The sequence below is a fragment of the Nuphar pumila genome, chromosome 15 (genome assembly GCF_984573655.1).
Source record: "Nuphar pumila chromosome 15, dmNupPumi1.hap1.1, whole genome shotgun sequence".
Classification (NCBI taxonomy): Eukaryota; Viridiplantae; Streptophyta; class Magnoliopsida; order Nymphaeales; family Nymphaeaceae; genus Nuphar; species Nuphar pumila.
The window spans coordinates 8,669,444-8,683,329 of NC_143263.1; the positions used below are offsets into that span (position 1 = coordinate 8,669,444).

The window sequence follows — 13,886 nt, forward strand, 5'->3', positions numbered from 1 at the left end:
TGGACCCATCCCTCCAGATATATGAAACCTCTTGCACCTTCAAGATTTTCAATTAGCTAATAATCATCTATCAAGATCCATACCATCAGAAATCTGCAATGGTAGGCTGCTATCCAAATTTATTGTTTTGGACATGTTTTCTGGGCTTGGACTGAGAGGCTTAACGAACTGCAAAAGCTTATTGAGGCTCAGATTGAATGGGAACCAAATCAGGTTTAATATAACAGAAGCTTTTGGGGCACTTCCAAACCTAGCATATGTTATTTGAATGACAACCAATTCTCTTGTTAGTTGTCAGCATATTGGGGAGGATGTCATAATCTCATACGCTTGGATATCTCTAGCAATCATTTAATCAGTACCATTCCATCATCAATTGTGCACATGACTCACCTAGAGGAGCTAAAACTTTCTTACAATTTTTTGAATGGTGAAATTCCTACAAAAATAGGAGCATTGAATTTACTATCTAAGCTGAACTTGGTCAACAACCAAATTTCTGAGAGAATGCCACCTGAGATAGGAAGGTTAGTCATGCTACAATGGCTTGATTTGTCAATGAATAATCTTAGTGGAGACATACTGGAACAACTTGGGAGTTGTTCCAGCTTAATTAGTGTGAATCTGAGTCACAATGAGTTAAGTGGAACAATTACATTGCAAATAGGGAATCTAACATATCTAGAAAGTTCATTAGACCTTAGTGAAAATGCACTTAGTGGACAAATACCCACACAGTTGAGGAAACCTGGAGAACTTTAACCTCTTTCATAATAGACTCTCAGGGTAATTCCCTCATCTTTTGATGAAATGGTCAGTTTGACATCAATTGATCTCTTGTATAATGACCTCAAAAGTCCTCTACCAAGCAACAAAGCATTTTTGCTGGCTCCACCAGATGCATTTGAAGGAAACCATGGTCTACGTGGAGAAGCCAAACAAGGCTTACACATGAATAATAAAAAATAAGGCAAGATTTCTTCAAGTGCTCAAGATAGTTTTTGTTTCTGTTGCTTGTTAGCATTGGGATTTATGCCAAATGTTGTAGAGCACATGTTGAGAAAGAAGAAAGCTACCCAAGAGAGAATAATTGTGGGGACTTGTTTTCAATATGGAATTATAATGAAAGACTTGTTTATGAGGATATCATAAAAGCCACAGAGAATTTCGAGGACAAGTATATCATTGGAAGAGGAGGGTATGGGACGGTTTACAGGGCAAACCTTGAAACAGGTCAAACTTTGGCTGTTAAGAAAGTTGATCAATCTGAAGGAGATGCTAAATGAGATCAAAACATTATTGAAAATTCGTCATAGGAATATAGTAAAGTTGCATGGATTCTGTTGGCATGTTAGAAACATGTTTTTGGTGTATGAGTACGTTGAAAAGGGAAGCTTGGCAAGCATGTAAAGTTGCATGAATTCTTTATGGAGGGAGGGCAGCCACTACATGGCTCCCTTTGGTAGGGTAAGTGTTCTGCCCCAAACACTGGATCTGCTCACACAGACTAAGACTGGGAGCAGATCCAGTGATCAGGCCTGAGTATTTTATAAAGAAAAAACCTTTATGCATGTACTGATTTTCTGTGTTTTTTGTTTTACACAAAATCGCTCACGCAGGTAGCAACTTTCTGTGTTTGCATTTTACACAAAAAATTGCTACCGCGTTAGTGATCTTCTGTATTTTGTGTGTGGGGCCTAATCACCTAACCGCACCTCAACTAAACATGGTTCTAACCATTTAGCTTTTGCATGGAACAACAGCTCTAGGGTTTTAAACTTGTGTACGTACTTTTACCACTGCACCAAACATCGGCCATCATCAAAATGCAATTGAAGCGTGAGTAAGCAAAGAAGAATGTATTGATTCATCAATCAACGATGATGTTTGCTTTCAAAGAGATGGCATATACCATGCGCCCAATGGAGAAATGTGATGTCTACAGCTTTGGGGTGGTGGCACTTGAGGTCTTAATGAGACAGCATTCAGGGGAACTTACATCATCCATATTAAATCAACAAGAATTAAGGCTTGGAGATGTTTTGGATCAGCACATTTTGCCCCCAGGGGATCAAGTTGCAGAGAAAGTGACCCATGCAGCAACACTCGCGCTCATGTGCATACAAGTGAATCCAAAGACTCTGCCAACTATACGTGATGTTTCGCAGCAACTTTCTGCGACAAGTCCGCCACTACTACCTGCTTGAGGGCCTTCATTTTCAATAAATTTGTGAACCAACCGTCCCAGTTCATGCTCATGTAGTTCCACTCTATTGCACTTTGAGAAACACTACTGCACAATACCATTGAGGTAGCCTGTGTGTAGCTAGTGTTGGACATTGATCTTGAATTGTTCATATGGATCTATCGTAGATCTTTCTTTTGGAGTACTTCACACTTTTCAAATACTATTATAACAATCAACACATATATCGATCAATTTATTGGATATATTAGTTAGTGTGGGTCATCTATGCATTTCTAAAGAAAGTTGATTGTGCCGCTCAAATTTGGTAATCAATAGTTTTGGGTGTCCTATTTCTTTGATAATTACATAGGTTGTGTTTAGCTCATCAAGCAGGACGACCAAGATTAGTCTCTAAGCAAAAAAAAAAACTTAATTTGCATAGCACCATATAGGTCATTTGCAACTTGGGCCTGATCCAGTTCTATCAATTTGTGGGTTCATTTTAACTGCAACCTATTTTCTCAACTCATATTAGATCAATAGGATATCATTGAAAATAATCATCGTGGCAGAAATCTTCAGTTCCCTCCTATCAAGTTAGTGCCAAAGAGTTTAAAGATGCAGCATACAACCTTAGGAGAAAGAAGCAGAAATGTTATTCGTCAATTTCCCAGAACTTAATGCCTTAATAAGGGGTTTTATGGCTTTAACCCAATTTAGTTTTTTTTTTCTTCTTTTCATTTTTTGATAATCAGTGAAAGCCATCTTACTCATTGACGAGCTCATTAGTGTAAAAAACCCCAAGTCTCCCTCATCCACTAAGGAGTCCACCCAGCTTAGGCTTAACGGCAAGTCATGCACTATGTCATTTGGTTTTTTGAGGGAATTGCTCACCTCTTAATTAGTGTAATTACTGTCTTTTCAATTTTTTGTCTTTCGAAAGAAAAAATTGAGCTAGAAACTATCGGGTTCAGATCTGATAGTTAATCTCATAATCTCTTCCATACCAAATTTGATTAAGTGGTTTTAGATTTGATCAAATTTGGGCTTAAGCATTACCAAACCACTATTCTCAAGAAGCAAATGAGCCAAGCTTAGGGATGCAAATGGGTCTGATACAAGATGGGTTTTTTGTAATTTCTAGCTGTTTCGGATCTGATTTCGATTTGAATCACCATGTATTTAGCTGTTCTAGATCCAAACTGTTTGCTCCCCTACAAGCAATTGGGCTGTTTATGTTATAGCCCAGCTCAAGCTCGTGATGAGCGCTTGTGACAAGCTGCCGCTAGACAAGCCTTAATAAGAAAATATTATTTTCTTATGTTGAATACAGTAGGAATCAAACACTCAACCACTTTATTCCCAACTACCCACCCCAACCAAGTGTACTGCACTATTATGTCATAAAATATTTATTTATCTAGAAAATATGAATTGAACTTAGCTGAGTCAAGCACCCCTTATTCATGCTGTACCCATTAAGTGACCCGGTTCTCGGCGCAGATTCCTTGTCAAAAACAAATCACAAGATGATTATGGACTTTTTTCTTAATTTATAACCCGAAGAAACCGCACCCAGCACGAAGATCTGGTTGGGCCAGCCTGCTATACTTACGGACATCATGCTGGCAGCATAAAATTCCGAGGCTAGGACCCCAGACCCCGGGGCCTATGCTACACATTGGTTCCGCAGAGGAGCAATGCCCATAAGAATCGAACCTTGACTGCCCATCTAGCAGCCAAGGCCCCACCCCACTATGCCAACCGCTCTTGGGGCAAATGATTACGGACTGGCCCAGCCTATTTTACCAGTGTTAACGAGCTTTTGCAGAGCCAAACCATGCTGAGCCATGAGCATAGCCCTACATGGAAGACAGTGAATCTCTCTCTCTCTCTCTCTCTCTCTCTCTCATCCTTTGGAACTGGGTAGCCACTTATCTTACATGCTCCTATCACCTAAAGTCAAGCTTCACACCATCTTGCAAATGGAGTTCAGGCTTTATCCTTTTTTGGGGGCCAAGCGAATTAGAACACACGTTTCCATGAAGGTAGTGAAAGTTTCTTAGCAGTTTGACCATCAATGTGCCTTCTATTTTGAAAGGCAAATATTATTAAAAATATCAATCATCTATTGGAGCATAATTTACCCGTCTCTAGAAGATACACCCCATAAAACCCAGAGAGAGAGAGAGAGAGATAATCCCACAGCACCTACCCAGTACCCCACCAATGATTTTAAACTATGCTCAAACTGTTGCGAGAAAAATTGGGCTTGCAAGGAAATGCAGCAAAAATGTGGGACTACTCAAAAAACCCTTCCTAGACAAAAATTCAAAGTCATGCACAGAAATGCACAACCATACTTGGGAAGCAACCAAGAGTACCAACCGACCATTCTTTTGGGGCAAAGATGAGCACCCTTGACCTTCCAGACATGTTCAGCTTGCATGTGTAGATGTTGATATAGTGGCAATGGAATGGAGTACCATGATCAGCTACTGTAAGCATCAAACTCTACGCACATCACAGTGCAGGCAATCATGGCCATGGGATTGCGGGATTGCAGTGATTGCTGGTGTTGTACCATCATCAACATTCTTTAACAACGATGCATGGGTGCAGGATATATAACCAACGGTTGATACCGCAACCTGTCATTCTTTGGCAACGGGTCCTCCTACAACATTCAGCAACACAATGGAGTGGCCTTAGATGAGATACAGGTTAATTTACAACTCTTCAACAGATTATGTTAGTCAATAATAATCTTGCTCCTCTTCCAATGTGGGTCTTACTCCGGATCATACAAGCAGCGCCAAATTTAACAGTAAACTGGAATGATGTGCCACTCGCATTGCATGTGTAAAGAATGGTTCCAATGTACCAAGAATATGCAGCTGCAGTTTGACTAAATTGTGCACTTATTCTCAAATCTACTCTCAGCGGCTCAAGTAATGACTAATATAATGTGACAGAAATTTCTCAATGTTCTGTTTACACCGGTTATAGCAAGCTCATGAACGAAGAAAGCTTCTCCTTCCCATTCCCTCACTATAAAGAAAGGAAGGAAAAAGGGTGGTTGACAGAAGTCGAGTGCAGCCAGTGTGGAACTTAAAAATACCATCCAGTGCCTTCCGAGCCTCCCTCTAGGGAGACGAGCTTATCAGTTGCTCAGGATTACTTATTTCTATATACTCAAAACAACACATGGATAGGCCCTGCACTCACGTGTGCTTAAGGTCGGATATTTTATGGTTTCTTTCCAAGCCCAGACTCCAGACTACAGAGGAACAACTAGGTTTGACGGATACGTGTGTTGCCTATGTTTTCACATAGGATTGATCTGACCATCAAGTGTGGTCTACTATGCTTGACTACCGGTAAAAAAAACCTCAACCAATTTCTGTGATGAAGTGATGGAATGTTAGTGACATAAATGAATATTTTTTTAATTTCCCTAGTACAAGCTAAAACACACACCAATTGACACCTTTAGCACATGTATCTCCAACATACTCAAAATATCGTATACTATCACCAAGATTTTCTCTAATAGAACCCAACAATTTCAAAGTATCATCTAGCTTGAACGTTTCACGATATGTTATCAATAATATCACAAGATTATCTTGATAATTGTCACAAAAAATTTAGAATAGTAAAAACATACTTTCTTTTGACAAAATATTTTTTCATTTTTGGTGAAGTTAAGATTTCCCATAGGTTGTTTGTAATAAAAACTTTTCTCAGATATTCACTTTGTGATAAAATCCCAAGAACTCTTTTGACACATTTAAACCATGAGCAAAAACCATCCATTGTCTAGTTGTCACTCGTATGGAAGTGATTCCTTTTTCTTTTTTTTATTTACATTGACAAAGCTGCAATAGCAGAATATGAACTGAACTGGTGTGCAAAAGAGGCTAGTTCTTGCCTATGTAGTCAAAAACCTTGACTAGACCGGCTAGTCGATCTAGGCATATGTAAAACACCTAGGCTTTGCAATTCCTAGGTGGGTACCTTAAAAGGTGCCAATTTTGCCGACTAGACACCGACTAAGGCACCTAGTCGGCGACTAATCTGCCTTAGTCATTATTCTTATTATATAATTTATATATATATAATTATATATATGTGTGTGTGTTTGTATGATTTGTTTTGTGAAATCATGAAAACATGCGTAGTTATTTTATATATATATATATATATGTGTGTGTGTGTGTGTGTGTGTGTGTTCTTTGCTTTTGGGATTTTCTCTGTGAAACATTGAAAGCATGCACAGTTAATTTTAATTGATTATGTTTTTTATGTGTGTTACTTTGTTTCTGGTGATTTTCTTTTATAAAAGCCTGAAAGCATGTTTAGTATTATGAATTATATAATACATTATTTATACATGTATGTGTTATTGTGCTTCTGTGAAAGGTTGAAGGCATTTTTTGTTGATTATACTGAATATGTTATGAATAATTGAGATATAAATATATATATATATATATATATATATATATATATATATATATATATATTGTGTACAATTATATATATTAATATATTTTGTGAAAGCGTGTGTAATTTTGTATGTGTAATGAAAACATCATATTAATAAAATAATTAAACAGATTTTTAAGTATATTTTGTGTACTTTTTTATATTTTAATTGGGGTACTGACTAATCCCGCCTAGTCCTCGACTAGTCTTTTTAGGGGTCTACCGACTAGGCACCACTTAGCGCTTTTGACTACTTAGCTTCTTGCTTAATCTGAACCTACCAATGCATGCTATATAGCTTAGTTAGTGGAAAACAAGTGTTAGATTAGGCATTTTTCATATTCAGATGTATTTAGGGAGAGCAAAAATTAACAGCTCATATTGCACTAAAACTTTGTGATAAAAGTTAGAGTTTTTTCTTTAAAATTGATACTATCAAATCATGTTTTTTATTACAAAGCAATCATAAACACATCTACAGGTTCAGATTAAGCAAAAAACACTTGTAACTATGATTTTTTTTAAGTAGTTATTATGGTTAGGAGGATAAACTGGTTAGAACCTATCAATTAGATGACCAAGGCAGATCTAGCAGGCTTATTTATTGTAGAAGAGTGAAAACCCATATCGAGATCTGTATCCATGTCTCATACAGAGGTGGGTGTGGTATCTTAGTTTCCAAACCTGGCAGGGCTGGATGTGGGCCATGGATATGAATACAGTTTACACTAGAAGAGGACGGGTCAGGATCTGGATAAAACTAAACCCAGTGAGATCTGACCCATTGCCAAGTTTAGATATAGCTATATTACAGAATTTAAACTAAAGATTCAACAGATAAAGCAAATTTTTGTAAAAAGATTAATAAAAATAAATACCTGTTCTAAGTCTATTTGATAAGGCGCCACAAAATCATCAAACATTTCTGGGTTCAGATCTTGCATTATTTCCTCCACTTCCTACAAAATTAGACAATCAGTCAACATCAGTTACAATGTTAATAATCTCTGTTGAGTGTTACTATGATTATCTGTATGCATAAACTGAGTTGACTGAGACAATATCTATAGTTCCCATAAGCAAATAAAGTAAAGCTAAAATGCAAAAATACATTACCAGTTGATAACCACCACATGTATAATTCAGAAATCAACTGATGCCAGCATGAAACAAATTGTGGAATACCTTTGATACAAAAACTCATTTCTCTTATGGTTTTTAGGAAGATAAAAATCTAAAGAAAGCTTTGAGTTAACATGGAAAACTGTCAAATGTTCCAGAACCAACACCCATGACACACTTGAGCCTGAGTTTCGAGATGTCCTGACTGCGACCCCCTTCTTAGTTTTAATACACTGAATGGTACAGTACCATAATTCTAGTTTTTTATTTTAACTACAGCCACCACCATGATTTCCCAAAATTACTTCATGACAAGCACCTTCAAGGAAGATCATGTTTTCCCCAAATTACCTTATTCTTTCTTTATATGACACAATGGGCACTAAATTTTACCATACACCATAAGGACAAGGAAAAGAAAGGCCATGCTTAAAACATGTTAAGAGGGCCAGGCTCATACAAAGTCCTGGCCCATGGTGAGACGAGGCCCTCTGCCTTCATATAACATAGTTCAGAAGGTATGCATATGTACTTATGAATCAACAAATCAGCAGTATTCAGGTACCATGTTGTCCGAACAACAACTAATTGCATGCATCCATGTATTTCAATTCTCCTAAAATGTGCCTACAGTGGCCAAGGGCCAATGAATCTGAAACATCAAAAGATCCACAGAGGGTCTTAATCATTTAGAGGAGATCTATGAGAACCTGCAGCAAATGATCGCATATTATTTGGAACAATAATAGGAAAACTCATATTCACAATGTATAAAGTGTGAAAACCAATTATAAATAGTGAACTCCTCTAGTAGTTAACAAAATTAAAGTGCATGGTGCAAGAGCCCTCCAAAAAATTGCAAAGCATAAATGCACTAAAAGTACCAGTCCAGTAAGCTTTGATCTTTCCAGCAATTCCATCGCAATTCTATCCAAAATATGACGGTTTCTCTGCAATCCATTCATGGCAAGTTCTTCTGTCTCCTCAATGTACTGGTTTCAAAATCAACAAGATTAACTTTCAAAACCATATGCAGATTATCCACAATAGACAGATTGGATCTAGAGAAATCAATCAAGTTCCAAACAACCATGTAGAAAATGGCAAAATGCCCAGAAAGAATGAAGTACCAACAGAATGCATCCTTGAAAACAGCAACTACATTTGCAGTTTAGAATCTTTATATCAGAATCATCCAAAATGTGATGATGTAGATAGACAGACAACAGATGCATATATACAGCAAAACAGGATACAAGACATCAAGAAATCCTATTGCCAATTTCAATATTTATTTGCACATACATTAACACACGTGCATGCAGACACTCATGTGTGTGTTGGTCCATGCAAGTGGCAGGGTACCCAAAGACTGAGATCACATGCTTACTGAAATAAAACTACATTTTTGCATTTTGTGGGATAGTCAAGCTGGTGGATAGACTTTGAATAAGTAAATTATTTCAGGGTCCCTTATATCACCCATGTCCCTTTAAGGTATGTACACTGTTCAGTGATGTGCTCAGCTTGTTCTTCAACAAATTGTGTTTCTTCTGATCACAGTTGCCATCTTTGAGGCTAGCAAGCCAATATACTTAACCTTGAAAAAGCAAACTAGAACCAATAGATCATCTCCTGTGTCCCAAAACATGAAACAGCAACATGAGGCACCTCCAGCTTTATCACAATTTATGGACCTAGGGCACTGTTTGGCCCTACATTGGCCCAAGGTGGCTTGTAAGCCGGATTTGCATACCCGAGGTAGCCGAGCCTTGTATCTAGCCAAAGGATAATGCGGTCCCCCCCTTTGTTTGACCTTGTATTGTCTTTTTCCTTGATTTTTGTAGACCAGTCGTAAGGCTGGACCCCCCTAGCCAACTTCCCATCTGCACCAAGAACGAAGGCATGTGCTAGGGAGGCTCTACGCCAAGTAGGCTTAGATTTGGTCCACCGAACCGCAACCAACCCCAATCCCGCGTGTGCAAATGAGCCTATGGCCTTACCCACCGGTCCTAGTGAGGTCCCACCATGCGCACCATGTGACACAGTTGTGCACACAAGTGCCACAGTTGTTCACACAAGTGCCACAGTTGTTCACACAAGTGCTGCAGCTGCGCACACAAGTGCCACACTTGTGCACAGAAGTGCCACAGCCACGCACACAAATGTTGCACCCTCAACATTGGGCATGTGCACAACAAGTCCAGCAAAATGTGCACACTCGGCATAGGCACATCAACACGCATCACGCCACAGCAGTACTCAGTTCAGGAGCACATCCAGTTAGAAGTGCCAAGATAAGAACATCCACAACAGGTTTTGAAGTGTGGGCCGCCCAAAGCATTTGGCGCCATTCTTTTGTAAACACTATAAATAGTGTATTTCATTTGAAGAGTGTATCAAAAATTTGAGGGAATAGAAAGGAATTCATTTTGGCTCCAGTTTTGGAGATCGGCCTCCTTTGAGGATTCGGCTCTTTTGGAAATTCTTGAATTTCCTAGAGAGACTTCACTTTGTTTTCTTCTTCCTTAGATGCTTGTCCATTCCCTTGTAACCCATGGACTCAAGTTCTTGTGTGAGGATCAACGGCTGGAGATGGATTAGAGACATCTGATCATCATCAACGTGTCTGCAGTGGCTGCAGCTGTTGCAGAATTACTGAATTCAGTTAGCTGATCATAGATTTGATCCTTCGCTTGTTGGAATTCACTTCGGACGCATCTGAGAGCCTCAATTGAGCTCTTGTTCGTCTTAGATCGGCTCACAGATGAGTGCATTTACTTCTGAAATTTCCTGATTGTGTGGATTAGATGCATAAGCCTGTGTTGTGTGATTTTCCTGTTTTAGCGGTAGAGCAATCGATAGATACACTCGGCTGTGGAATTGTTGATCGGAGTGGCTATCACACGGCATGATGATCTTATCAACGCTGTGGATGAGACTATTCTGCCTCCGACGCTTTCTGAGCATCATTAAGCACACTCCATCGTTTATTTGAGATCCAGCTAACTGCAATCACAATTTCCGATTCTGTTGTGATAGTTTTGTGAACATTCACCGTGTCTGACTGTGCGCACATTACGACAGGTTGATCTGCAGCTAACGGAGATGCCTGTGGCTGCATTGTTGCTGACTGTGCTGGAACATGGGTTCTGCGCAACCTGACTTAGGTCGCTGCATCGACGATTGATTGAGCCATGCTCACAACATCATTAAACTAGATTTCAGATAAGTGCATGGGCACAGCTCTATCAGACACTGCACTATTGTTCTTGTGCACCTTAATTTGTTTTGTTTGTGCGCCCTTGACAGAGAAGGACTCAACGCTCGTATGCAGCATGGATCCGGGTGCCGCAGTCTGTGCGTGCATTTGCCCGCGTCAATGTGTGCTTGCTAACTGAACGCCTGTGCGCATGTGGCTACTTGTGCACTTGTTCAGCTTGAGCTTTTATGCACGCACTCTCGCGCCTATGTGCGCATTTTCACCAAGCGCCCGTGTGTGCTACTGACCAAGCACCTACGTGCGCTAAGTGCCTGTGTGTGCCTGCGCCTTGTGCAACTGTACTTTGCACAGACCGGCTGTGGTTGTGCCAGCGCATGTGTGTGCCTGAACCGTGTGTGGCCTAGTGTGGATCAGGTGACTGCATGCATCCGAGATCGCACTTTTCTGTACATATTGCCCTGTGCACAGGGCTTATTGGCTGTGAGCCACCATGCTTGTGTGGTGTGCTGCGGCATGTGATCTTGGGACGTTGTGAGGCCAGCTCACAACACAAGTGCCGCAGCCACGTGCACAAGTACTGCAGCCGCGCGCACAAGTGCAACAGTTGTGCACACAAGTGCCTACCTTTCCAAATACACCCTAGACAATCAGGGGTTGTTACTCATTTACCTAATTCCTACCATAAAGTAAATCAGACAAGCCCACAGAAGACTTTACCCATGTGCAAATAAGCTTTTAGGTATAAAATGCTTTAATGATACAAATAACTGCAGAGTACACATATACAGAAACAAAAATTCCAGTAAAAAACATATAAGCAAAAATAAATGACAAAATGGATGTGTAACAGAAAGCTAAGAAAAATTACCCCAGTTAATTCGCGGGTGAATAGCTCAGACAGTTCGTAGGTCATATCAGCAGGAACCACGTGAGGGTCATCCCACTTCAACATTAAAAGGTCAAAAAGAAAGAAACATGAAAAAGAAACAGTTAGAGAAACCAGTAGAAAGGATACAATAGGAGTGGCACCAGGAACGGACAAACAGAAGAAGAAAATATTTCTGAACTAAAAAAGAATATGTACCCTATATTTTATAAGCTGACCATCATGACTATCTGGTCGCTCCGTCATTTGAAAACGTTTTGTTAACTGCATGAGGCCTAGCTTTGTGTTTCTAGGACTGATCACCATCTCTCTAGCAATCTGCCATGAAAATTCAAATAAGTTCACTGGGAAGGCCTTGAAGCATTAACCAACTCACCATTAACGGGAGAAAGAAATACACAAATTCATTATTATTACTGTCAACCATTCAACAGTAAGCAGAAACGTAGAAGAAAGTGTCAGATATTACTTCCATACAGTGCTGTGAAATTGAGCTTAGGAGAAAACCTAGCCTGCACTCTTCACAATGGTGTACCCTCTCAGATCCTGAACTTAGATAACTTGGTCTTGGCTAGGATTCTAGACATTTAAGTGATTTAACTCCTGGAACTTTTTCATTTTTATGAGATTATTCACAACCCATGTACAGTAATAGAAAAGTAGAGAATAATGTCACCACAAAGATAATCTAAGTAAGCAAAATATACAAAGTACATCTCCAACTAATAAAGATTCAAAGACAAAGGAAAACAAGTAGGCAACTGTCAAGAACTTAAAAAGCACTTGTTCTAGATTATGCAGATATTTCATCAACCACTCCGAAACATGGGGATATATGACATTGCTACAAAGAGATCAGTTGTTAGCTTATGCTATTTCACAGCTCTTTTTGCTATATATAGCCTTTATTGCAACAATTAGTTATTTCCATGAGCCACAAAGACATAAAGCAAATGCCCCAACCTCCAACAGTAGATTATGACAAGTGAGAAAGTTCTATAAAACTGACAATATGAATAAATTATGATATACATGATCTCAAGTAGTCACATAAACCAACGCAAACAAATAGTTTATATACAGTATGATTTTCAGCAGCTTCTCATCAGACATCAGTTGATCAAAGTTCAAATTGCCAACTCTACCAACATTCTTTACTAACCATTCCCTAACAATCAAGCTCATAGAACACCTAAACTAAGACAGACAGGTGGCTAGTCATGGAATCTGTAACCTAAGAAAGTTGCATAGATAACCTAGATCCTATCAAAGTCTCGTCAAGAATAAAAAAATATGTGAGTCCAACAATTTCTGAAGCTTTGAACAGAAGACTGGGAGACTCTTTGAAGATAACCCACTAGGTTGAGTTCTTCCATAAAATACAAGATATATGCAACACTTAACGAAAAATAATTAAAACAGGAGATACAAAAGCCATAATAAATGTTGACACCCAAATTTTTTTCTGGGTTCTCAACCAACCCCGACGTAAAGTCAATGCCATGACTTGTCGAAATTGAGATGTGTGTTCGCACTCAAGAGGAGTAGGGTGTCTACTCTTTTTGAAAGAAAGAAAATTCTCAGGATGCGCAAAAAACATCTCCAATCACGCCTCAAACATTTCTAAAGGGTATTTCTAAAGATCCATTCGATAAGATGCATTAATATAATATTTCCAAAGGTTTTTGGTGTTTCGAGTTTTTTCGAAGTAAAATCCGGTTTTACTGTATTTTGACCCATGAAATAATGTCCTCAACCACTTTCAACCAAAAGTAAAAGTTTCTAGCTTTCCAACGAACCAAAAACCGCTTCGATCAGAAATCAGAGTGAAAAGTTATAGCCAAAACATGCTCATACCATCGGGGTTCCCATATTTTCTGAAATTGGAGGTGAGTTTTCTAAAAAAAAAATCTTTTGTAAAAGCTTTTGAAAATCAATAAAATATTTTGCTTGTGAATTTTCACATCTATGATAAT

At 38.9% G+C, this 13,886-nt stretch overlaps 1 protein-coding gene across 1 annotated transcript in view; it reads right to left on the reverse strand.

Moving 5' to 3' along the window:
• Nucleotides 1–4,257: 4,257 nt before the first annotated feature.
• Nucleotides 4,258–13,886, reverse strand: part of FTSH12 (FTSH protease 12) — a 65,699-nt gene continuing 56,070 nt past the window's right edge. Inside the window, exons 16-20 of the mRNA XM_089988441.1 lie at nt 12,109–12,228; nt 11,893–11,967; nt 8,686–8,793; nt 7,558–7,638; nt 4,258–4,865 (exon numbers count right to left, since the gene is read on the reverse strand). Of these exons, the coding sequence (XP_089844567.1) occupies nt 4,788–4,865; nt 7,558–7,638; nt 8,686–8,793; nt 11,893–11,967; nt 12,109–12,228 (462 nt within the window). The 3' untranslated portion in view covers nt 4,258–4,787. The remainder of the gene's footprint in view (nt 4,866–7,557; nt 7,639–8,685; nt 8,794–11,892; nt 11,968–12,108; nt 12,229–13,886) is intronic.